The following is a 27,717-nucleotide window of genomic DNA, read 5'->3' as shown; positions in this document are numbered from 1 at the left end:
TTAGCTGAAACCTTGGCCCGCTTCATGCCTATTACTTTTGACTCCACTATGCTGGGGGGGAAACTGTGGCTACGCACATTATTTTTTGCCCCTCTTGACTTTATAAACCTCTATATGGTCAATCTCATAGCACCAGAGACACAAGTTCAAGCCTGACCTCTGGTGTTGTCTGTGCAGAGTTTGCACATTCTCACTATGATTGCGTGGGTTTCCTTCGCATGCTCTGGTTTCCTCCCACATTCCAAAGATGTGCCGGTTTGTAGGTTAATTGGCCTCAGTTAAGTGGACTCGGAAGGCCAAAGGCCTGTTTTCATGCTGTATCTCTAAACTAAACTAACCCTCAGCCTCTTGCACTGCAGGGAAAGAATCCTATCTAGCTTCTCCTTATAACACTGTTGATTCTGGATCTAATACTACCCCCCTAGTCTGGTTCAGTTAATCACTGAGACGAACACTGAAATCCAAACCCTTCTTTATTTGTATACAACTCCGCTGGGCCAGCCTCGAATCTACTCACTCGAGCCCCCAGCAGCCTCATGTAATCAGAACAGTAGGAAAGACAATCGACACGCCCAAACGAATTACATACACTTTTATACCCCTAAACGGAGGCGGGGATACTAAAGGTGCAAAAATGCAATGGGGTGGCCATCCCTATATGCCAATCACTTCCTACAGATAAGGGATCACATTAAGAGGCATTCACTTTGTTTACTTACAAACCATGTATACAAAAAAACATTTTAACACGTATACTATGTATAAATAAAATCCTCAACCCAATCACAGACCTGGGTTTAGCATTCATTTAACAGAAACCAAGACTTAACTGCACCTAGGGTTTCACAGGAACAGAAACTATTGGGAGCTTCGTCAGAAACCCAGACTTGATGACACCATTTGGATCACATGGGCCTCCTGCACCTGGTATCCCTTTGTCACCTCAACAAAACTTGACCTTTTTCACAGAAGCCTTCCATTTCCAAAGTACCCAAACCCCTGCATATCTATAACGCAAGGCCACACTTGGTGCACAATACACCAAATGTGGCCTTACCAACATCTTATACAGCTGTTACATGATGCCTTATCTTCTCTATGCAATACCCTTCACAACGAAGGCGAGAAGACCACACACCTTCTTCATCACCCTGTCTACCTGTGTGATCATTTTGGTGGTACTATGTACCTGCATTCCTTGATCTCTTTGTTTCACCACACTCTCCAGGGTTCTACCATTTACTTTGTAAGTCCTCCCATGGTTTGTCTTTCCAAAATGCAACACCTCATATTTATCTGAATCAAACTCCATCTGCCATTGATCGGCCCATGGGTCCAGTTGATCAGGATCCCGTCATAATCTTACTCTCTACTACAACGCCAATTTTAATGTCATCAACAAATTTACTAAATATGTTACTTTCATTCCCTTCCATATCATAAATATAAATAATGATCAACAATGGACCCAGCATTAATTCCTGTCATACCACTTGCTACAAGCCTCCAGTCTTAAAATAAAATAACGCTTTACTACCACCCACTGTGTCCTGCCTTCAAGACTATGTTTTATCCAGTTTGCTAGATCTCTCATCATCACTGGGTCCACAGTTGTCAACTGGATTCATGGGCCGAGTAATGTCAGATGGAGTTTGATTCGGATTAATCCAATCTTCCTTCACCAGTCTATCCTGCAGTACCTTGTCAAAAACATTGCCAAAAGTCTTGTCAAAGATTCAGGAAACACAATGAATCGGAGAATGCTTCTTTTACTGCGATGTATTAGTGGTGTAATATTTATTTTCCAGAAAAACATTGTTACTCACCGATTAAGATGCAGAAGGAGACTATTTGCTCGATTGGGTCCACACCAACTTCCAACGGAACATTCCCATCACTACTGTTTTTCTTATTATTTCCCTGAAACCTATTCTTTCTCACTTCCTCTCAAATTCTCCTCCTACACACCTACACTAGGGATAATTTACAGTAACCAATTGACCTACCAGCTGGTCTTTGGAGCGTGGGAGGAAAACTGGACCAACCCCCGGGGGAATGGAGTGCATTTAAACTCTACACAGACAAAATGCAAAATCACTTTTAACTTTCTTGTCACTTTTTAAATTACAAAGCATTGCATGGGCTACACAGAACAGAAACAGACCATGCAGTCTTCCTTTGTTAATCTAAAGAGAACTAAATCTAAATCTAAATCTACATCTTACAGCGCCAGTGATCTGGGTTCGATGCTGGCTATGGGTGCTATCTGTACAGAGTTTGTACATTCTCTCCATGACCTGTGTAGGTTTTCTCTGGGATCTCCGGTTTCCTCCCACTCTCCAAAGACGTACATGTTTGTAGCCTATTTACTCCACTATGCTGGGGGGAAACTGTGGCTACGCACATTATTTTTTGCCCCTCTGACTTTATAAACCTCTATATGGAAACTGTGGACACTACGCACATTGGTATTGTTTTGCAGAGTTTGCTTATTATTTTATGTATCACTTATAATTATTTTTTTTTTATTGTTTTATGTAGCTTGGTATTAATGTAAATTGTCCCTAGTGTGTGTAGGGTAGTGTTAATGTGCAGGGATCGCAGGTAGGCGCAAACCTGGTGGGCCAAAGAGCCTGATTCCATGCTGTATCTCAAAATTAAACTAAACTAAGGAACCTTGAGCACAAAACATAGAACATAAAGCAGAGGAACAGGCCCTTCAGCCCACAATGTCTGTGCTGAAAATTAATCCAAGATGAACTAATCTCATCTACCTCCACATGATCAAGTGCCTATCCAAAAGCCTCTCCAAACCACTATAATATCTGTTACCCTAGTTAGATTATTATAGTATTAGTTAGATTATTCATAACATAGAAACATAGAAATTAGGTGCAGGAGTAGGCCATTCGGCCCTTCGAGCCTGCACCGCCATTCAATATGATCATGGCTGATCATCCAGCACAGTATCCCGTACCTGCCTTCTCTCCATACCCCCTGATCCCCTTAGCCACAAGGGCCACATCTAACTCCCTCTTAAATATAGCCAATGAACTGGCCTCAACTACCCTTTGTGGCAGAGAGTTCCAGAGATTCACCACTCTCTGTGTGAAAAAAGTTCTTCTCATCTCGGTTTTAAAGGATTTCCCCCATGACATGTGCTATAGTCAACTAGGCAGAGGTGATTTTCTACCAAGTCTTTGTTAATGATGCCTCCTGTTTAGTAATTTAACTGGCAGTGACCAAACCAGAGCAATTTAGTCCTTTACTAAACTATCCTGCTGAAAATTTGCTAGTGGCTGTTTTTTTGCCCATTGGTGACCGATGGAATTATCAGTCATAGAGCCACAGTCTTATAGCAGGGAAGCAGGCTCTACTGCCCAACTTGTCCTCGCAGCTCAACATGCCCATTTACACTTGTCCAACCTGCTTGCGTTTGGCCCATATCCCTCTAAATATATCCTACCCATGTATGTCTAAATGCTTTTAAATGTTGCGATAGTGCCTGCCTAAACTACGGCATCTCATTCCATACACCCACCACCCTTTGTGGGAAAAAGTTACCTCTCAGGATGCTATTAACTGGGTGGCATGCAGGCACAGTGGTAGAGTTGCTGCTTAGCAGTGCCAGGAATTTGATTCTGACTATGGGTGCTGTCTGTATGGAGTTTGTAGATTCTCCCTGTCACTGTGTGCGGTTTCCCAGGGTACTCTGGTTTCTTCTCACACTCTAAGGTTGTACAGGTTTGTAGGTTAATTGGCTTCAGCAAAAATTGTATATTGTCCTTAGTGTGTAGGATAGTGATAGTGTAAGGGGATTACTGGTAGGCACAGGCTCAGTGGGCCAAAGGGCCAGTTTTCATGCTGTGTCTCTCAACTACACAAAAACTAAGCTATAACTTTCCCCTCTCACGTTAATCTATGCCCTCTGGTTCTTGATTCTCTGAGCACAAGACTGTGTGTTTACTGTAGCATAAGGGTTAAACTGACAATTTCAGTTAAAATGTGAAATGGAGTTATCAGCTAGGTTAGCGTTCCATAGTCTTTCAAAAACAATTTTGTCTCCTCGTACCTGCGATCAGTGCCTGGGAACGCAGTCCCCCCCACGCCATTCCCTGGGAAAGGCTGCATTGACGAACAAAACACAGCGATGTTTGAGTAGATGTAAAATGGGGGTAGAAGCAATAGGTAGCAAGGTGAAAAGTAAAAGTGGCAGGCAGACAAATCCAGGGCAAAAATCAAAAAGGGCCACTTTTCACCATAATTGTCTAAGGGGTAAGAGCATTGTAAAAACAAGCCTGAAGGCTTTGTGTCTCAATGCAAGGAGCATTCGTAATAAGGTGGATGAGTTGAGTGTGCAGATAGCTATTAATGATTATGATATAGTTGGGATCATGGAGACATGGCTCCAGGGTGACCAAGGCTGGGAGCTGAACATCCAGGGATATTCAATATTCAGGAGGGATAGAGAGAAAGGAAAAGGAGGTGGGGTAGCGTTGCTGGTTAGAGAGGAGATTAACGCAATAGAAAGGAAGGACATTAGCTTGGAGGATGTGGAATCGATATGGGTAGAGCTGCGAAACACTAAGGGGCAGAAAACGCTAGTGGGTGTTGTGTACAGGCCACCTAACAGTAGTAGTGAAGTTGGGGATGGCATCAAACAGGAAATTAGAAATGTGTGCAACAAAGGTAAAACAGTTATAATGGGTGACTTCAATCTACATATAGATTGGGTGAATCAAATTGGCAGGGATGCTGAGGAAGAGGATTTCTTGGAATGTATGCGGGATAGTTTTCTAAACCTACGTAGAGGAACCAACGAGAGAGCAAGCTATTCTAGACTGGGTATTGAATAATGAGGAAGGGTTAGTTTGCAGTCTTGTTGTGGGTGTCCCCTTGGGCAAGAGTGACCATAATATGGTTGAGTTCTTCATTAGGATGGAGAGTGACATTGTTAATTCAAAAAACAATTGTTCTGAACTTAAAGAAAGGTAACTTTAAGGGTATGAGACATGAATTGGCCAAGATTGACTGGCAATTAATTCTTAAAGGGTTGACGGTGGATATGCAATGGAAGGCATTTAAAGAGTGCATGGATGAACTACAAAAATTGTTCTTCCCAGTTTGGCAAAAGAATAAATCAGGGAAGATAGTGCATCCGTGGATAACTAGGGAAATCAGGGATAGTATCAAAGCAAAAGATGAAGTACAAATTAGCCAGAAAAAGCAGCCTACCAGAGGACTGGGAGAAATTTAGAGACCAGCAGAGGAAGACAAAAGGCTTAATTAGGAAAGGAAAAATAGATTATGAAAGAAAACTGGCAGGGAACATAAAAACTGATTGCAAAAGTTTTTATAGATGTGTGAAAAGAAAGAGATTAGTTAAAACAAATGTAGGTCCCTTGCAGTCAGAAACAGTTGAATTGATCATCGGAAACAAGGATATGGCGGACCAATTGAATGATTACTTTGGTTCCGTCTTCACTAAGGAAGACATAAATAATTTGCCGGAAATAGCAGGGGACCGCGGGTCAAAGGAGATAGAGGAACTGAGTGAAATCCAGGTTAGTCGGGAAGTGGTGTTGGGTAAATTGAATGTATTAAAGGCCGATAAATCCCCAGGGCCAGATAGGCTGCATCCCAGAGTACTTACGGAAGTAGCTCCAGAAATAGTGAATGCATTAGTGATAATTTTTCAAAACTCTTTAGATTCTGGAGTAGTTCCTGTTGGAGGGTAGCTAATGTAACCCCACTTTTTAAAAAAGGGAGGGAGAGAGAAAACGGGGAATTACAGACCAGTTAGTCTAACATCGGTAGTGGGGAAACTGCTAGAGTCAGTTATTAAAGATGGGATAGCAGCACATTTGGAAAGTGGTGAAATCATTGGACAAAATCAGCGTGGATTTACGAAAGGTAAATCATGTCTGACGAATCTTATAGAATTTTTCGAGGATATAACTAGTAGAGTGGATAGGGGAGAACCAGTGGATGTGTTATATCTGGACTTTCAGAAGGCTTTCGACAAGGTCCCACAGAAGAGATTAGTATTCAAACTTAAAGCACACGGTATTGGGGGTTCAGTATTGATGTGGATAGAGAACTGGCTGGCAAACAGGAAGCAAAGAGGAGGAGTAAACGGGTCCTTTTCACAATGGCAGGCAGTGACTAGCGGGGTACCGCAAGGCTCAGTGCTGGGACCCCAGCTATTTACAATATATAATAATGATTTGGACGAGGGAATTGAATGCAACATCTCTAAGTTTGCGGATGACACGAAGCTGGGGGGCAGTGCTAGCTGTGAGGAGGATGCTAGGAGGCTGCAAGGTGACTTGGATAGGCTGGGTGAGTGGGCAAATGTATGGCAGATGCAGTATAATACCCTGTGGCGTGCTCTGCTGTGTACTCGGGGTTTGCGAGTGCGTTCGGGATATTTGAGAATACGTGAGTGCATGTGCCTTATTTAGTAGTGTAATAAATTACTGGGTGAATTAAAACTGTTATCTGAATCCAGTGACTTATCAAACACAACAGTTTACCCAATCTATTCCCTCATGATTTTGTACACCTCTACAAAATCATCCCTCATCCTCTGGCGTTCCAAGGAATAAAGTCCTAGCTAGCTCAACCTCTCCGTATAATTCAGGCCCTCGAGCCCCGACAACATCCTTGTAAATCTTTGCTGCATCCTTTCCAGAGCCTCTTGCAGAGGACATTAACCCCATAGTTTATGTGTAATGTCTTTGAAAGAGATACCCAGGTTTTCCATCAGTCTGAAGAAGGGTCTCAACCCAAAACTTCATTTAATCATGTACTCCAGAGATGCTGCCTGACCCTACTCCAGCCATTAGTCTCATTATTTCCAAACCAGCATCTGCAGTTCCTCGCTTTAACTTCCAAGTTGTTACTGTTCCTTGGAGACACAGGCACTGCAGGTGCTGGTTAATGAGAAAGACTACAGTGCAGATCATGTGTGGGAGTAATGCTGCTGATTGTATTCTCCTTCACACAATGATTCAATGAAACTTTATTGCCACGTGTACCAGTAGGTATAGTACAATTCTTTGTTTTGCAAAAAAATCCAGTAAAATCATACTGCAGACCTTGACTAGGTAGTACACACAGAGTCACCATTTTTCTGGCACTGACAAGGTTACAAAAGTTAATCGAACAGTCTTATCTCCTCGCAGCGACAAACCAGGCCTGCTGTCACTCGAGGCCACAGGTGCCCTCCCTCCCCCCCACTCGCCTTGTCCCCCATTCGTGCTTATGCGGACCCCCCGCCTAGTTTTCCCTTCCTTAGCAGTGGACCCCCCCCCCGCCTAGTTTCCCCTTCATTCTCAGCGGACCTCCGCCAGGTTGTTCTCGGCAGCCCTGCTAGTTCTTTACGACAGTGATATTGAATGTATTGAGATAGTTATAACAATGGCCAATGTTTATTGCCACCCAATGAAAGCAGATTTCCCCTCTTAAAAGGTAATTTCTACAGCGACTAAAAAATTCAAAGGAGGACTTTCATTCCTGTAAGCTAGGCTGATTGTTAAACTGCAGCCCTGTCAGCTACCACAGGTGGATGTGAAGAAGAATAGGGAGGTACACAAAATTAGAATAGGGAGGTATTCGGGGTACATTGTCCATTAGTTATCCTGCAACCAAGCGTGGCTCTGTGGCTCTGTGGCGCAGCTGGTGGAGCCGCTGCCTCAGGTCGTCAGAAATCCATGACCTTAGATTCTGACTGTATGGAGTTTGCACGTTCTCCCTGTGAGCGCGTGAGTTTTCTCTAGGTGCTTCGGTTTCCTCACACATTGCAAAGATGTGTGCGTGTTGTAGGTTTATTGGCCGCTGTGAATTGTCCCTAGTGTGCAAAAGTGGGAGATCATAGAAATTGTGTGAATGGGTGAATGATGGTCAGCATGGAGTCAGTGGCCCAAAGGACCTGCTTCTATGCTGCATCTTTCAATCAAGAAACCACTATCACAAAAATAGATTGTCTGGGTGTAACTAGATAACTGTTTATGGAATTCACGTTTGTGCCATATCTGCTACATTGTGCCATATCTGCTACATTGTGCCATATCATTGTATCAATGATTGGCATAGAAAGAATGAATGCACTGAGCTCTTTTTCCAGGGTAGGGAAATCAAGAATTGGAGGGCATGGGTTTAAGGTGAGAGGAGAAAGATTTAATAGGAACCTGAGGGGCAACAGGTTCACTCAGAAGGTGGTCAGTAAATGGAACAAACTGCCAGAGGAAGTAGTTGAGGCAGGTACAATAGTTATTTGGACTAGTACATGGATAGGAAAGGTTTCGAGGGATACGTCCAAAAGCAGGTAAATGAGGCTTGCTTACAAAGGGGTTCTTGGTCGGCATGGACAAGTGGGCTGAATGGCCTGTTTTTGTGCTGATAAAGAGTACATCAACAAGTGTAAAAGAACCTTGCACAATGAAAGATGCCATTTAAATAAAGGGCTCTTTCAGTGATCTTAAGTATGATTCTGGTTTAAAGGATGAAATTCGACAGGCTCGGTGTTAAACCATAAGAGGTCAAATTTATTTTTGACCTCTGTGGCTTCAAGGAAGGAAAATAATTATGCCTACTTAAAACGTGGATTCATGCTGGATTTTCAAAGTATTAAAATAGATTTCAGTAGGTACTGGTGGAAAGGGAAGTATGACAGGAATGTGGATGTTTATTGAGAGCTGAATGCCTTTGAATGGATTCTATTGAGTTTGTCTTTTAAACTGCCAGCTCGATCAGGTTTTCATCTCAGTCGTTTGTGAGGGCACTTTGTTAGATGAGAAATAGTTGACTCCTTGATTCCGTTTGGGGAAACGCAAGTTCCTTGGCACCGCCAGTTCTCTGCTGCGAGATTTCCTGAAAGAAAATCGAGTTGGTGTGAAACTCGCTCCAGTTTGCTTCCACATTTGTTTCGCTGGCTGCAGAGCGCAAATGCTTCCTCGTTTGTTTTACTTTTAAACGAAACTTTCCGCAATGAGGCCGGGGCTGGTTTTCGTGCTGGTTTGTCTGAGTGTGTTTCTGCTGGAATTTGGTGAGTAAAAACGTAAGGGGTTAGAAATTGAGAAAAATTTAGAAAAATTTAAACATTTGTCAACTTCATACAGCCACCCAATGGTATTTTCAAATCACATCCTGTAACCTAAAGGTCAATGAATTGGAGATTAAAATCAAGCTTATTTGGCAGGCTAATGAATATAATTGTTGCACTCAATAAGAAAGTAATTGATGCGAGAGATTTAGTAGTGATCTGACCACTAGTTAGTTCCTCAGGTCCTGGAGTTCAGAAGGGAGACGCTTCCACTCACACACTGGTTGTTGTAACCTGTGGGGTGAATATACCTCAGACTGACAGGCGGCAGAAAGAAGCCAATCGGTCCTTCAAGTCTCCAACGTCACCTTCGAAATGCAATCCAGCTGTTCTCACACCCCACACCTTTCTCATATCCAACTGCTTTTACTCCTCGTTTTTCAAGAATTTTTCCATTCATCATCGAAAGCACCAAATGAATCTGAACTACATTCAGGCAGTGCATTCCAAACCGTAAGCATGCTTGGGGCATAGAAAAGGTCTCTCCCCAGGGTCATTATCAAATATTTTGCATATCCCCTTAGATGTGTTCCTTCTCATTAGCAGTCAAACTGCGAGAAAATATGTTCGGTTAATGGCAAGAAAGATTTTGCAGTTATGTGATGTCTTTGGCTTACAATATCCCCTATAAAACAAGGGGGGGGGGGGATTGTATGATCAATTTGCATTTATATAGCTTTACCTGTGACCTGTGGGATCGTGCAAAACACTTTACAGTCAATTTGGTCATTTTCATGTGATTTTTTAACATTCTTGCAATTTAAGAAACACTGCAGCCGGTTTGTACACAGCAAAACTCCACAAACAGCCAAATAGAAATGAGCTGATGTGCAGGTTTTATTTTTCGTATGTCTTTGTGGCGTGGCAGGAAACCAGGGCAGCCAGAGAAAACCCATGGAGAACGTACAAACTCCGTATAAACAGCACCTGCAGTTAGGATCGAACCTGGGTCTCTGGTGCTGTAAGGCTGCAACTCCACTTCTATGCTATTGTGCCACCCTAAAGTCTATTGTGTACAGTTATGATTACTGTACTATAGAAATATGTGTTAGCAGTAGAGAGAGTGCAGAAAATGTATTGGGATGTTGCCTGGAATGGGGGGCTAAGGAGAGATTGAGAATAGCCAAAGATAGACACAAAAAGCTGGAGTAACTCAGCGGGACAGGCAGCATCTCTGGAGGGAAGGGATGGGTGATGTTTTGGGTCGAGACCTCTTTCTCTCCAGAGATACTGCCTGTCCTGCTGAGTTACTCCAGCTTTATGTGTCTATCTTCGGTTTAAACCAGCATTTGCAGTTCCTTCCTACACATTAAGTATAGCCAGTCTCTCCATATAAATATGGCCATCTCTAAGAACATAGGCAACTGAGGAGTGATTTCATAGAGGTTGATAAAATTCTAACAGACATAGATAGAATAGATAATGCAAATCTTTTTCCAACGGCGGTGGAGCCTAGAACTAGAGGACATGGGTTTCAGATGAGAGGGGAGAAATTAATGGAATTCTGAGATGTAAGGTTTTCACACAGGGGGAGATGAATATCTGAAATGAGTTGGCAGAGGTGGCAGTTAAGGTAGATATTATTACAATGCTTTGAGGGCATTTACTCAGGTACTTAGATAGGAAAGGATTAGAGGGTTATGGACCGAATGCAAACACATGGGATTAGTGCAGAATGGGCTTGGTTCAGCAACCTGGAGAGGAAAAGATTACAAAAACTAGTAAACACTGCCCAGTCCATCATCGGCTCTGACCTTCCCGTCCATCAAGGGAATTTATTGCAGTCGCTGCCTTAAAAAGGCTGGCAGTATCATCAAAGACCCACACCATCCTGGCCACACACTCATCTCCCTGCTACCTTCAGGTGGAAGGTACAGGAGCCTGAAGACTGCAACAACCAGGTTCAGGAATAGCTCCTTCCCCACAGCCATCAGGCTATTAAACCTGGCTCGGACAAAACTCTGATCATTAATAATCCCTTATCTGTTATTTGCACTTTATCAGTCTATTTATTCATGTGTGTATATATTTATACAATGGTATATGGACACACTGATCTGTTTTGTAGTAAATGCATACTATGTTCTGGGTGGTGAAGCAAAGCAAGAAGTTCATTGTCCTATACAGAGACACATGACAATAAACTCACTTGAACTTGATAAGAATCAATGTCCGCATGGACCAGATGGGCTGAAAGGGTTCACATCTATGCTTTAATGTTTTTATGGTTCTGTGATTTAAGTGTGGTATGTTTGAAGGATAATGGATGGAATATAGGATAATGGAACATGGCAACATGGAACACATGAAATTAAGATTCCTGTTATTCGTGGGTCTGGGAGACTTTGTATTCATCAAATGGATGACCCACCGTGCTTCCCTCCCACCTCTGCTATAAATCTGCAGAAAGGGACCAGGAGAGGGTCCTGACCAGATTGCCTAGCCACATTGTCCAGAGTTACTCCAGCATTTTGTGTCTTTCCTCAGTAAACCAGCATCAGCAGTTCCTTGTTTCTCTATCAAATGGCCAGGTTTGGCCAATAACTACTTCTACTGTATCATTTTCACCTCATTTGATGTAAGTAGATTGCGAAATAATAATGAAAGCCATTGAGTCAGCAAAACAAGACATTTTCATTCACACGTTCAATGGAATATTTATGATTACAAAGCAAAATAATTTGCTTCATAATAAAATTAATATTGTTGATCTAATAGAGTTGTTTCTTTTTTTAGCGGAATGCCAGAAGGATGCAAATACCAAAAGTAAAAAGCAAAATGCTGGCGGGAAAGTGAAACTGACCAACAAAAAGCCAAAGAGCAAACCAAAAGTGAAGAAGGTGGCGGCTAAGAAGCTTGCAAGAATCAGCATCATGACCCAGTTACTGCAGCAAGGCAGGTTTCAGAAGCCATCCGATACTTTGGTCATTGCTGCTGGAGAGAATCTCCTGCTGCGCTGTAAGGGGAAGCACATTAGCTGGGCCTACCCCTCTTATCTAGATGAAGAAAATGATGACGGCAGATTCAGTAAAATGACGGCAGATTCAGGGTATTTACACGAAATGAAAAAAATGAAATGTTCAATTAATTGTCATTGTCAGTGGTACAGAGACAACGAAATGCAAAAGAAGGGGAGGCCTCGGTGTGCCTGCCCCGTAATTACACATACACAACTGGACTCGATATGCACTACCGGCTACCTTGTGCCAGCCGAAAAAATCTGTCGCCCCACATAACTGCAGATGCTGAACTGCAGATGCTGGTTTATACCAAAGATAGACAACAAATACTGGAGTGGCTCAACAGGTCAGGCAGCAGCTCTGGAGAAAATGGATAGGTGACGTTTTGGGTCGGGACCTTTCTTCACACTGATTGTGGTGGTGAGAGGGTTGGGGGAGAAAGCTGTAAGGGAGGAAGGGCAGGATAAATCTAAACCCATCCTGCATCTTGCAAATCAACCATCATCAACCTCTCAGACCCCAAAAAGAGGCCCCCCACTCTAGGACATCCAAGATGTCCCCCCTCCACATCAAACATGGTCCCCCTCCTTTCTGCTATTGATAGATCTCCCACCGGTATCTCCCCTGTGCCCCATAGTTCTGCTCTTACTCCCACTCCCCCCATAGGCAGATCAATGATTGAGTTCCTCCCGTCCTCACCCCCTGACCCCACCAGCCTCTGCATCCAACACGTCACTTCCAGGCTCCTCTGTCACCTCCAACGTGATCGAGAACTGGACTCATCAGTTGCACGCAAACACACTGGAAAATGCCCAATAGTTAATTTCCAAGTGATGTGCTAACAAGCATTTCCTAGAGTGCATTCAAGAGCCAAGAGCTAATCACAGCACAATACCAACACAGACAAAATAGGGGAAGGAACTTTGAACCATAAATAAACATCCACCACTCTGGAGAAAAATACAATTTAATATTTAATATAGGCTTTAAATTACATTGAAATCTCCTTAAAACAGCGTCCCAGGTGTAACAGATTCACAAAGCCAGTTAAGGGCCTGTCCCACTTAGGCGACTTTTTAGGCGAGTGCAGAAGACTCTGCGCTCGCCTCATGATCGCCGCATGGTCGCCACATGTTCGCTGGTGGTCTCTGGCGAGTCTCCGTCATGTTCGAGAGGAGTTCCCACATCTGGGAACCAGTCGCGGCCTCAGTAGGGTCGCAGCAAATTTTTCAATGTGTTGAAAATTGTTCTGCAACCACAAATTGGTCGCCATGGATAAAATCGATACTTTTGTTGTAGTGGGGTCGCCATATCGTTGTAGGTAGTCGAGGTGGCCGTAGGTAGTTTTAGTTAATCTCCTTAGCTGACTAGCAAAGATACGACCTTGGTAAGGCCATCAAAAAGGCCAAAAGGGACTTCTGCTCCAAGTTGGAGGGTGAGACGGATGTTCGGCAACTATGACAGGGCTTAAATGCCATCATAAGGCAAAATCAGGAGGCAGCTTAATTGTCATCGAAGCATCACTCCCTGACGAGCTCAATGCGTTATACGCACGCTTTGATAGGGAGAACACTGATGTGCCTTCCCGAGCCCCCATTCGCCGTGACGGTATTTCAGTCACAGTGACAGAGGCCGACTTCAGAAGATCCTTCAGGGGGGTTAACCCTCCGAAAGCGCCTGGACCTGATGGTATACCCGGTCGTGTTCTAAAAACCTGTTCGGACCAACTGGCTGGAGTTTTTACGAACATTTTCAACCTCTCATTTCTGAGGTCTGAGGTTCCCATCTGCTTTAAAAGGGCATCAATAATACTGGTGCCCAAGAAGAACAAGGTGACGTGCCTCAATGACTATCGACCTGTGGCACTAACGTCTGTGGTGATGAACTGCTTTGAGAGGTTGATTATGGCGCAAATCAACTCCTACCTCGACAAGAACCTCGACCCACTGCAGTTCGTTTACCACCATAACAGATCAACGGTGGATGCAATCTCACTGACTCTCCTCTCCAATCCGCTCTGGACCACTTGGACAAGAAAATCTCATATGCCAGGTTGTTATTCATTGACTACAGCTCGACATTTAATACCATCATGCCCACCAAGCTGGCTACCAAGCTCTCAGATCTGGGTCTCTGCGCATCCCTCTGCAATTGAATCCTAGACTTCCTCATCCACAGACGACAGTCTGTCCATATTGGTGGAAATGTGTCATCCTCGATAACAGTCAGCATGGGAGCACCTCAAGGCTGCGTGCTCAGCCTCCTGCTGTACTCACTCTATACTCATGACTGCATAGCATGACATAGTGCAAACTCCATCATCAAGTTCGCCGACGGCACCACTGTTGTGGGAGGAATCAATGATGGGGACAAGTCAGAGTATAGAAATCAGATCGACCGATTGACCAAATGGTGCCAACACAATAACCTGGCTCTCAACACCAGCAAAACCAAGGAACTGATCGTGGACATTGAAAAGGGTAGGATAAGGGCCCACAATCCCGTTTATATCAACGGGACGATGGTGGAAAGGGTCAAGAACTTCAAATTCCTGAGCGTGCACATTTCCGAAGATCTTTCCTGGTCCCAGCACACTGATGCAATTATAAAGAAAGCACATCAACGCCTCTACTTCCTGAGAAGATTACTGAGAGTCGGTATGTCAAAGAGGAATCTCTCGAACTTCTACAGGTGCACAGTAGAGAGCATGCTGACTGGTTGCATCGTGGCTCGGTTCGGCAACCTGAGCATCCAGTAGCAGAAAAGGATGCAGAAAGTTGTAATCACCGCCCAGTCCATCATCGGCTCTGACCTCCCCACCATCGAAGGGATCTATCGCAGTCGCTGCTTCAAAAAGGCAGCCAACATCATCAAGTACCCACACCATCCTGGCCACGCACTCATCTCTCCACTACCATCGGCAGAAGGTACAGGAGCCTGATATCTGTTATATCCAGGTTCAAGAACAGCTTCTTCCCCCCCAGACATCAGGCTATTAAACTCACCAACAAACAGACTCTGAACTGTAACAGCCTATTGTACTTTATCTGCTTAATTATGTGTATATTGAACTGAACTGTTCTGTATTTTTGCTTACAATATTATGTTGTGCTGCAGCAAGCAAGAATTTCATTGTCCTATCAAACTCTCTTGACTTATCTTGTCCGGGCATTTTCATTGGCTCATTGGGGAAAATAACCCTAAGCACGAGATTTCAGAACCAAGGAAAACTGACTGGTAATGTTAAATGCCCGTTAAAACTTCACAGCTGTGTATCTCTGGCTTATTAAAAGTTGTCTGGCTTCTTAAAAGTGTCTCCAGTGTGTGTGTGTGTGTGTGTGTGTGTGTGTGTGTGTGTGTGTGTGTGTGTGTGTGTGTGTGTGTGTGTGTGTGTGTGGGTGTGTGTGTGTGTGTGTGTGTGTGTGTGTGCGTGTGCGTGTGCGTGTGCGCGTGCGCGTGCGTGCGTGCGTGCGTGCGTGCGTGTGTGCGTGTGTGCGTGTGTGTGTGTGTGTGTGTGCGCACGTGTGCGTGCGTGTTCCGCTCTGACAGAAACCGTTCCAGTTCGTGGTTTTTCAGGCGAGTGCCGCGAGCTTGAAGGTTGCAGGCAGTCCGCTGAAAAGTCGTCTAAGTGGGACAGGCCCTTAAAAAATGCTTTGCAATGATTGTTTAATGAGATCTCTTCTGCCCATGTTAGTTACTTTTTATGTAAAGTTAGAGGCGAGAATTTCTATGGAGAAACAAGGAACGCGGATATGAGTTAATACACAAATGGGCAAATACACAAAAGTGCTGGAGTAACTCAGGCAGCATTTCTGGAGAACATGGATAGGTGACGTTTCGGGTCGGGACCCTTCAGCACTTTGCATCCTTTTGTGAGAATTTCTATTTACTATTTTAGGTTTTCATGATTTTACAATTATTTTGACAGGTGTTTTCTTTTCATTTCCAATCACTTTGCATATTGCTAAAAACAAACATCTGCCATGAATCAATACAAACATGTTTGGTGTGTATGTTTGTGTGTGCGCATGTGTATGTATGCATGTGTGAGCGTGTGTGTGTGTATGCGTGTGTGTGTGTATGCGTGTGTGAACGTGTGTGTATGCACGTGTGAGCGTGTGTGTATGCGTGTGTGAGCGTGTGTGTGTGTATGCGTGTGTGAGCGTGTGTGTATGCACGTGCAAGCGTGTGTGTATGCGTGTGTGAGCGTGTGTGTGTGTGCTGTTAAAATACAATTGATGAAGTAGCTTATAAAAGTATTCATTGTGATATTTAAGTATCGACACAATCTCATTTGATCAATACACCTGAAGATAGGTTTGATACAAAAGTAGTTTTAATCATATTTTAAATCAATTACATGTGGAGCAATCCAGATGTAAATGATCAAAAATTACAGTAAAAAAATGTGTAATTTCATGGTGGGTTAAAAATCATTTAAAGCCGTGCGAGTCTCTATAAACAAGCGCATTTGGCACAAACTACCAATGAAGAACTTTTTTTTTGTTGTGTTTTTTTAAAAGGGTTATGAAAAGATTGATTTTTGTGGGTTCGAGACTTGTATACACAAGCCACCATTTAATAAAATTAGATTTGGTAGAGTTCAATGTTTATTATTCATGTTTGTTCACTTTTTACTAAATGTTACTTAAGTAATCAAATTGGGAAACATAGCACGCCATAATTAATAGAATAAATAGGGTTTCAAAGTTTGTCTTTCAGTATTGACGTAATATTTGCAGCAGTAAAGATAAATATATTTAAATTCTACAAATGCTATTTCCTGGAATTATAAGGACTAGGGTCCTGAAACTAATTTTAGCTAATTTGATCTTAGAACAACCAATGTTTTGGCAGAGTCAGCTTCCAAGAGATTGTTTTGTTTTTTCTTCATTTAGTTTAGAGATACAGCGTGGAAACAGGCCCTCTGGTCCCGGCATTGGCCAGGACTCTCCTGATCTTCTCTAAGATTGCATTGAGCAAACTTTATCATTCATTGGAAAAGTCAATCAGAAGAAGGGCCCTGACCTGAAAAGTTACCAATCCATGTCTACCATGACCACCATGTATTTTAGACGTTTCCTGACGTGCCAAGTTACTCCAGCACTTTGTGTATATTTTTGTAAACCAGCATCAGTTGTTCCTTGTGTCTACAGAGACCTCAGCTTAACATCAATTCGAAAAGAATGGACACTTGACACTTTAGTATAAAGTGGAGGTTAAAATGGGAGTATGTGTATCTTCATATGATTCAATTTGGCTTCATGGGAGCAGAGCAAGAGTTTACAAATTTTCAACAATATCTGCAAATGCAGGGAAGTTTTAGATTTAGTTTAGTTTAGGGCTAAAGCACAGAAACAGGCCCTTCAGCCCACCAAGTCCGCACCGGCTAGCAATCCCCGTATACTAGCACTATCTTACACACTGGGGACAATTTAAATTCTTACCAAAGCAAATTAACCTACAAACCTGTCTGTCTTGTGGGAGGAGACTGGAGCACCCGGAGAAAACCCATGAGGTCACGGGGAGAACGTACAAACTCTGCACAGACAGCACCCGTAGTCAGGATTTAACCTGGGTCTCTGGAACTGTAAGGCAGCAACTCTATCACTGTGCCACTGTACAACTCCATTCACAGATGAATTTAAGCTTTGGTCATCTGATACTTGTTTGAATTATATTTTAAAGCTTTATTTTTTATTTTACAGCATTAACCATCGGGGAAGATTTAGTCAACTGACAGTGGCAAACAGCACAGGAGCTGATACCGGTGAATACAGCTGCTGGGCGCTGGACTGTGATGCTGAGACTTGCAGGAGGGATGACTCCAAAACGGGCAGCACTTATGTCTTCTTCACTGGTGGGGACCACATTCAGGTGTTAGTCTGAAAGTAGGCACAGAAACAGAACTAGCCCCTGGAATTTGACTGTAAAGACTCAGGTTTCAGAATGGCTTAAATGTAACTGAAAGCAATGGCAGGATGGCAACATCATTGTGATAGAGACACAAGGAACTGCAGACGCGGGACCCTTGGGCAAATCACAAAGTGCTGGAGGAACTCAATGCATCTCAGGCAGCATCTGTAGAGGGAATAAACAGGCGATGTTTCGGGTTGCGACCCTTCTTCAGACTGCATGCTGTAACTGCAGAAGATGCTGTGGATCCACATCGTGATGAATGAATGGAGATGTTTTCATTAACATATTTCTATAAGACTTTAGAGATACAGTGTAAAAAACAGGTCCTTCGGCCCACTGAGTCTGTGCCTATCAGTGATCAACCCGTACACTAACATTGTCCTATGCACTAGGGACAATTTTACAACTTACCAAAGCAAACTAACTACCCTACAAACCAGTACGTCTTTGGAGTGTGGAAGGAAACCGGCGCACCTGGAGAAAGGCCACGTGGTCACAGGGAGAATGTGCAAACTCTGTACAGACATCAAACATAGTCGGGATTGAGCCTGGGTCTCTGGCGCTGTAAGGCAGCAACTCTGTCACCATGCTGCATTCATTCCATTCTGATAGGGAATCTGATCATCTTGAGCTGTGGTCATGTTCTTCCTTCGTTGTACAAAATATCTGTGGTATTAATAGAGTCTCCTAGTAGCCTGGTGTCATGGGTGATTTCCTCAAAACGGCCACATATTGGAGGTGCCTTATAATTAAATAAGTAATAACACGGAACTGCAGATGCGAATTTACCATAGAAAGACACAAATGCTGGAGTAACTCAACAGGTCAGGCAGCAGAATGTGGATGGGTGATGTTTCAGGTTGGGACCCTTCTTCCGACTGATTGCAGGTGGGGCCGAGAGAGGCGGCTGGGAGAGGTGGGCAGGCCAAAGCATGGGTGGTGATAATGAACACAGGTGAGGGAGGGGATCTTTTGATAGGTAGGTTGTTGTACACATTATAGAAGTACACCTTGTGCTCACCTTAGAGTTCCGTGATAATTTTTTTTAACCTGGCAGTATTCCAAAGTCATCACCAGGCCAGCATGGTGGTGCAGCGGTAGAGTTGCTGCCTTAGCGCCAGAGGCCCGGGTTTGATCTTGACTACGGGTGCTGTCTGTACTTTGTTTGTACGTTCTCCGTGTGACCTGCGTGGGTTTTCGCCGGGAACTCCAGTTTCCCCTCACACTCCAAAGAAGTACGTTTGTAGGCTAATTGGCTTGGCAATATTGTGAATTGTCCCTGGTGTGTGTAGGATAGTGCAGGGGTGCTCGCTGGTTGGCGTGGATTCAGTGGGCTGAAGGACCGTTTCACGCTGTATCTATAAAATAAAATAAACTAATCCGAAGGTTGGGTCTTAGTGTTCAGCAAATAGCTCACACCACATCATTAAGGGGCTGACAACACCAGGCACAGCACCTGCGGTCTTGTTCTCTTTCCTGTGTTTCCTTTAATTCACCAAAATATTTTTTCTCATGCTCCTAGATTCTTTGGGGTCCTGTTTCCAGGCTCACTTTAAACTCACCAGGGCCCAGTTTATCCACATTCCCTTTGAACTCGCCAGGACCCTGCTTCCTACCTTACAAGTGATCTGTTTTCCATGCCACCATTAAACTCATTAGCTTCTCTTTCCCACGCTCCCTTTAAACTCACTGGGGTCTTGTTTTCTGCACCCTCTTTAAAGTCACTGAGACCATGTTTCCAGTGCTCCCTTTAAATACAGCAAATCTGATTTCCACATCCCCTTTAAACTTAACGGGACCCCTTATTCCTGGACTCCAGTGGATTGGAAAGTTTATTGGACTACTGTGGAATATCCAAAAATAAAACGTTTGTGTCTATCTTCGGTTTAAAAAAACATGGAGGTGTTTTAATAAGAGAAAGGGTGATATAGTCTTGAAAATCTGCTCGTCTGGTGCCACCAAAGTCCCTGGATCATCAGTGGTTTACAGTAAGAATCGGATAATATTCTGGCTGCAGTATGGAAGACCTGTTACATAGAAACATAGAACCATAGAAATTAGGTGCCTGGCCATCGGCCATCAGCCTGCACCGCCATACAGTAAGATCATGGGATCCAACTCAGTATCCCGTTCTGCCTTCTCTCCATACCCCCTGATCCCTTTAGCCACAAGGGCCACATCTAACTCCCTCTTAAATATAGCCAATGAACTGGCCTCAACTACCTTCTGTGGCAGAGAGTTCCAGAGTTTCACCACTCTCTGTGTGAAAAAAAAAACTCTCAAGAACAAAACTATTTCTACTCCTTTTCTCCACTCATTCATAACTTAAAGCCAGTGTTCTCTTGATAGTACCAGTTACGTACCAATTTGTAAAGCTGAGCAGATGTGATGGGTTGGGTTGGACTCAATCCACCTCATATTCGCTAAAGATGGACATAAAATACTGGAGTAACACAGCGGGTCAGACAACATCTCTGGAGAAAAGGAATAGGTGAAGAAACCATGGTCCTTTCCCACGTGGAAATCACAAGGGCGTGTAGAAATGGCTGAGAAACATCAAACAATTTAAAAAAAAGTAACATTCCAAAACACTCAATTTTTGCAAATTAACCATGTAACAATAGTAATTAGAAGTAAACAGCTACTCTCAATGAATGTTTCATGACAGTCTATTCCTTTCTAATGATTGCAGTATGGAAAGGGGTACAGTATGGAGACAGGCCATTCAGCCCATCATCCATGCCAACCATCAATCACATATTCACACTAGTTTTTTGTTAACCCATTTTCTCATTCTCCCCCCGACACACTTAGGGAGATTTACAGAGGCCAATTAACCTGCAAACTCGCCTGCCTTTGGGATGTGAGAGAAAACAGAGCACGTCCAGGAAACCCACGCGGTCACAGAGAAAACGTGCAAACTCCACACAAACAGCACCCCACACGGACAGGATTAAACATGGGTCTCTGGCGCTGCGAGGCAACAGCTCTACCAGCTTGATGCCCCTCAGCAACACACAAGCTGCAATTGGCTAATGTGAAATTAAATTGGATTGCTTTCATAGAACATAGAAGAGTGAAGCACAGGAACAGATCCCTTCAGCCCACAATGTCTGTGTTGAACATGATTTCAAGATCAACTCATCTCATCTACCTGCATCTGATCTGTATCCCTCAATTCTCTGCATATCCATGCGCTTATGTAAGGATGTCTTAAACACCACTATCTAATCTGCCTCCAGTGTTTCATGCACCCACTACCCTCTGCATAAAATTGGGTTGAGTGCCTGAATTGGATCTAAATTATTGAATGAGTCTAAACATTATGAAGTTGCAATACTTTATTTTAGTTTAGTTTAGTTTAGTTTAGAGATTCAGCACCACTCGAGTTCGAGTTTGGTTTATTGCCATGTGGGTACAGTGAAAAGCTTTTTGTTTTGTGCTAAAAATGATTTAAGTTACTGATGTTTCTGTTCCCTACAGATCCTCGTGAGCTGTTTGTACCAGCAAACGATTACTACATGGCCATTCAGCTTCGCACTGACAGACCCACAAGGTTGCCGTGCCAGGTGACCAATCCTCTTGCCAAAGTGTCTCTGCATCGGGAATATCCACCGGAGTTGATTCCAGAGGATGGGAAATTAATCACGTTTGACGTGAAGAAAGGATTTGTTATCCATAAAGCCCTTCCATTGTTTGGCGGCACACTATACTGCGTGGCAAGCTATCAGGGGCTAAGGCAGAGTTCCACCAAGTACCTCCTCATTTTTACCTATTGTAAGTACGTTATTGAGTCAAAAGTCATACAGCATAGAAACTGGCCCTTCAGCCCACCATATCTATGCTAACCATCATGTCTAACTACACTAACACCACTTGCTTGCATTTATACCATATCCCCTATGCCTTATAGAAACAAAGAACTGCAGATACTGATAGACACAAAGTGCTGGAGTAACTCAGCGGGTCAGGCAGCATCTCTGGAGAAGAAGGAAGGTGATGTTTCGGGTCAGGACCCTTCTTCAGACAGAAACTAGTAGATGGTGGGGTGGGGGGGTTGGGGGGGGAGTGAAGAGCTGGAGGCACGAAAGACCAGGGCCAATAAGGGCAGGCAACAAATATGTTCAGATAGATAGTCTGACGACGGTTCCTGACCCGAAACGTCACCCATCCATTTTCTCTAGAGATGCTGCCTGACCGCTGAGTTACTCCAGCACTTTGTGACTACCGTCGTTATATACCAGCATCTGCAGTTCCTTTCTACACTACAAATGTTCTCAGGCAGGGGTGGAGTGCTGATTATTGGCAAGGGAAGGTGTAATCTCAAGAAGGATGCAATGTAGTGAACTGTGGAACTGATTCAGTGACTAAGGTGGAGGATGTGGGCAAGAGGGGAGGGGAGTGTTAGTAGAAGTTACCTACAATTAGAGAATTCAATGTTCATACCGCTAGTTTGCAAGCTACTCAAGCAAAATATGAGGTGCTGTTCCTCCAATTTGTGTCCTTTTCCTCCAGAGATGCTGCCTGACCCACTGAATTACTCCAGCACTTTGTGTCTATCGCCCTGTGCCTTGCTCATTCAAGTACATATCCAGAGCCATAGCCACAAGGCACAGAAACCCATCAAATGGGATTGGTATTGATATAACTTGATGGTTAATGTTGACCATTAAATGGTACCGATACCAATCCCCTTGACCAGCACTAGATCCGTAGTCTACATTATTCGACACAATTCCAGTGCTCACTCAGCTGTTTATACAGTCAATTCTCATTAATCCAACACTCAATATTCCAGAATATTTGCTATCAGATACTAATTTGTGCCTTAATACAGCAGAAACATACATGACAATTCATATTCCGAATCGATATGCTTTTTCCAACAACTGGCATTAATTTAACACTATAATTACATTATTTAACTGACAGTCAACGCTTCTAATTTGTAAGCACCATTATTGTCGATCCTCTGCAATAACTGAGTGGGGGTGGATAATGTTTAACCTGGGGCAAGGAGGGAAGAAACACATCATTGGGGGGTTTAAACAAGCAGGAATTCACAGGCCGGGGTGCCACAGAGCCCCTCAGTCCCACGCACGTTATGCCCGGGTTAGGCCCGGTACCCACGACGCCTCCATGCCGCCCACGCAACCAGAATCATGTCACGTGGCGCCAGCTCATCAGGTAACGTTAACGCATAAGTGGGCAGGCGCAGTGCAACGGGAGCCTCGGTCCGCTGTAACCAAAAGCCACTATAGAGAGGTCGGTTATTACAAGGGTTTACTGTATATGACTACATCTATGAGGGTGAACTAAATAGTTGATTTTCTCTCAGATCCATCTGCACGTCCAGCTGCTACAATCGAAGCCTCATCCAGCTCTGTGCATGCGGGTGTAAACTTCAACTTAACCTGTACAGTTCTTGGGGAAACTAACATAGACGTGGACTTCACTTGGGAATTCCCTGGCCAGCAGGTACGTTTAAGACCCCCGAGACCTCTAGAAACGTTTGACTTAGAACTTCTCATGTGGACCTCTGCTGAGCTTGAAGTTCAGCCTTGGACCTCATCAAAATGGGCATGGGGTGTGTATCTCTTGGTGGCATGCTGTGCCATGGCCTTGATGGCATTGGTTCATCAGGTCATAATTCATAGGAGCAGAATTAGGCCATTCGGCTGATCAAGTCTACTCCACCATTCAATCAAAGCAGATTTATCTTTCTCCCTCAACCTCATTCTCCTGCCTTCACCATATAACCACTGACACCCTTACCAATCACAAATCTGTCAATCTCCATCTTAAAAATACTCAATCACTTGGCCTCTGCAGCCATCTGTGGCAATGAATTCCACAGATTCTCTACCCTGTGACTAAAGAAATTCCTCCTCTACTTCTTTCTAAAAGTGCATGCTGTGCCCTCTGATCCTAGATCTCGCACTAGTGGAAACATCCTCTCCACCCACTCGATCCAGGCCTTTCACTATTCGGGTAAGCTTCAATGAGGTCCTTCCCCATCCTTCTATACGACACTTTGGGTCGGGACCCATTTTCTCAGGAGGCTCCATGTTCTTCGGTGATGCTGCATGAGCCGTTGAGTAAAGTAAATTTACTCGACATCATTTACGTGTCACGACGCACACCGTGCGCATCATGACATGCACGTGATGCGCGCATGGTACTCATTACACGCGCATGGTGCGTGATGACATAGGCAGTGACGCTCGGTCGCAGAATTTTTTGATGTACGAAATCTTCGCGCGCCATCTGCATGACGCGCAAATGACGGCCAAGTGGGACAGGCCAATTACTCCAGCACTTTGTGTTAGAGTAATAACTAATTTTATCATTATTCTTATTTATGGACTTCCCATTGAAATGGAGATGAAATGCGTATTTACAAAGCTGTAAACAACTATGTTGCATTTAAAATGGAATTATCATCTTTTTTATTCTATCTATTGTTTCTTTTTATTCCCCTCTTTGTGTAATCAGCTGGGGAGACCCACCTACACCGTGGAGAGCCAGCAGTCAGTGTATGCTGGTGGCCAGGCAGTCCAGTCATCGCAAAGTGTGCTGCTGGTAGATGAGGCCCGGCCTATTGATGATGGACTCTACACCTGTACCGCTCAGAACCAGCAGGGGGCGACCTCAGTCTCCACTCGTGTCAACGTACTCCCACGGACTGGTCCAGGTCGACAATGAGCAGAGGAGCAGGATTAAGACTTTCTCCTCAGTTTACTGACAACTACACTGCAAAATGGAGAAACCAACTGCAGTTATTTTTAAACCCCTGCAGAGTATTTAGTTGTACATTTGCATATTTCAGTCTCAGAAAAGATATTTTAATCATTCATCACAAATGTGTATGTGAGTGCTTGTGCAATGATTGCCTTCAAGAGAAGTAGACAATGCTTCTCCTCTGAAGGGGAAAGATCCCTGTTTGGTAATATAATGTTGTCACTTGTACCGGTAACAACAATTCTAACTCTTAATGAAAATGTAAAATAAAACCAGCAATGGTGATCAATGTGACATCAGGGGCAGTGAGTTTTTGTAGCCAGTTATTATTATTTCATATGGACACTGATTCTACAACTACAATTCCTAATGAAGAAGTAACATCCCTTTATGACATTTATGTGAAGACAAACATGTTTTGGCAACATCATTACCCATACAGCAAGAAATTGCAGAGTTACTCCCAGTCTATCACGCAGACCAGACTATCCAGCATAGACTTCATCTACACTTCACATTGCCTCAAGAAAGCAGCCAATATTATTGTAGACCTTTCCCTCCTCATTCTTTATTCTCCCCACTCCCATCGGACAGAAGATACAGAAGTTTGAAAGCGTGCACTGTAGTGGCCATTTGGCCTGTTTTGCGTGTCATTGTGGATGGCATGTTCCTTTAAATTTTAGACTGCCCGTTATAATGTGGGTGGGATTTATGACGTGTCTTTGGGCGTGTTTATGCAGCTTAACTGCTTGCGTGGTAGTTTAGTTGGTTAGATTCGTTTTGGAGTGAAGAGGGAGAAGGTTACTCCTTCGATCATGTCAAGCCACATGTCGAGCATGTCAAGCCACATGTTAAGATCATGTGAAGCATGGAGACACGAGGAGTTTTCTAGTATCTGAAGTAATGAGCTGGAGTTCGATGAAGATTGCCGGAACAAGTCAGAAAAACCTTGGCTGTATCTTACTGTTTTATATCTACAATAAAGAAAATATTCATTAAAAGACTGTGTGCTGAAGCTTTATGAAAGGAGAAGCTCTGAAGGTTTCTGAGGCAGTTGCATGCGTACCAAAGATATTCCCCTTATCCTGTCTCACCCAGTTAGTGGCTAGGGAGTTAATTTCCTGAAAGATTTGAAAAATCTGCCGCTACATGCACTACCAGACTCAGGAACAGCTTCTTCCCTTCAGTTTTCAGGTTTCTAAACGGTCCTTCTATCTGCTAAGGTCCTGTCGGATACACTCCAGTTCATTGCGGACATTGGACTTTGTGGAGCTGATGCACCACAATGCTGAGAACTATATTCTGCACTATATCTTTCTCTTTGCTCTGCCATTTGCACTTGTTTGGCTTGATTGTAATAATGCACAGTATTAAATGATTTGATTGAATGGCATGCAAAACAGAGCAAAACTAGTGACAATAATAAACCAAAATCTAAATCTAAAGAAGGAACTGCAGATGCTGGTTTTGAAAAAAATCCCACAAACTGCCGGAGTAACCCAGTGGGTCAGGCAGCACGTCTAGAGGACATGTACATGCTGGTTCAAATCTACGCTCCTTAGTTTACTTGAGAGATACAGCTTGGAAACAGGCCCTTCTGCCCACCGAGTCTGAACTGACCAATGAGCACCTGTATACAAGTTCTATCCTACATACCAAGGACAATTTACAGAAGTCATTAGCCAACAAACCTGCACGTCTTTGGAATGGGGGAAGAAACCGGAGCACTGGGAGAAAACACATATAGTCACAAGGAGAACGTACAAACATCGTACAGACAACATCCGTGATCAGGATCAAACCAGATTCTCTGCCACTGTAAGGCAGCAACTCTACCGCTGCGCCACGATGTCTTCTAGGTCACACAAGATTTGGCGGGTGGAGACAGCATTACTGTGCTCACACAAATGATGGGAGTGGGAATCAAAGTCTGAGGGATGAATAAAATGAGCAATTGCAGAGGGAGGTAATGCCCAGCAGAGGGCGCTCCATCTACTGAGAACGCTGCTGCACAGAGCAAGTTGCAGACTACACTAGTGGGACTGCAGGGGGAGATGTTTTAATAGGTGACATTTCAGGTCGAGACCCTTCTTCAGTCAGAAGAAGGGTCTCAACCCAAAATGTCATCCATTCCTTCTCTCCAGAGATGCTGCCTGTCCCGCTGAGTTACTCCAGCATTTTGTGTCACTCTTCGATGTAAACCAACATCTGCAGTTCCTTCCTACTTTAATTGTGCATGGAGAAACAAGGAGCTACAGATACTGGAACCTTGAGTAAAAGACAAAGTGCAACAAAAGAGTAACTCAATGCATGGTCCCTGGGTGGTGGATAGGTGCTGTGGTTGCAGGAGAAAGCGGCAACACATAGGAAAAAGATGGGTGAGATGGAATGGGAAGAGCAGGAGATATAGAGTGATTTCTGCTGAAGGAGAAAGTAGGGGGTGCGGTCAGGCCTCTCATAGATGAACTGAGGCCCGGCCAATATTAATTTTAGACAGCTTCAAACCAAGATCAAGCAGAGGCCCCGCAATTTTAGAGGCCCCCAAATCAAGATCCCTTTGAAGCAGACAGGCATGAAGCCCATGCCAAATGGCACTTATTGCCCCCCATCTGATAGGGCCTGGGTGGGGTGGCCAAATGTGACTCGTGGTGGGATCCATGGTGGATCAGCTGGAAATAGTCAATGGTGGCATGTTAGATGCAGAGGCCAGTGGAGTGAAAGGAGAGGAGCAAAGGGAACTCCGTCTCTGTTTGTCTGGGGAAATTCTGGTGGTGGTGAGAGCAGACATGTGGGAAATGGAGGAAAAGTATGTGTGGGCTCCATCAACCGTAGCAGAGAGGAAGCCATGCATCTGGAAGGAGGACATTTTGGATGTGTTACAGCAGAAGGCGTCACCTTGAGATGTGTTGGAGCTGTAGAAACTGAGGAAAATGGATGGCAGCCTTGCAGGGCAGGGCAGGGCAGGGCAGGGCAGGGCAGGGCAGGGCAGGG

At 43.9% G+C, this 27,717-nt stretch overlaps 1 protein-coding gene across 1 annotated transcript; it reads left to right on the top strand.

The window, feature by feature from the left end:
- Nucleotides 1–8,625: 8,625 nt before the first annotated feature.
- On the top strand, nt 8,626–25,768 carry LOC129701475 (platelet-derived growth factor receptor-like protein). The gene is made up of 6 exons (XM_055642671.1): nt 8,626–9,049; nt 11,843–12,155; nt 17,775–17,926; nt 21,469–21,762; nt 23,324–23,463; nt 24,481–25,768. Exons 1-6 carry the CDS (start codon nt 8,992–8,994, stop codon nt 24,688–24,690), a joined length of 1,167 nt encoding a protein of 388 aa, XP_055498646.1. The 5' UTR covers nt 8,626–8,991; the 3' UTR covers nt 24,691–25,768.
- The last annotated feature ends 1,949 nt before the right edge of the window (nt 25,769–27,717 follow it).

The sequence above is a fragment of the Leucoraja erinacea genome, chromosome 11, assembly GCF_028641065.1.
Source record: "Leucoraja erinacea ecotype New England chromosome 11, Leri_hhj_1, whole genome shotgun sequence".
Taxonomy (NCBI): Eukaryota; Metazoa; Chordata; class Chondrichthyes; order Rajiformes; family Rajidae; genus Leucoraja; species Leucoraja erinaceus.
This window is presented reverse-complemented; position numbering and strand designations above follow the sequence as displayed.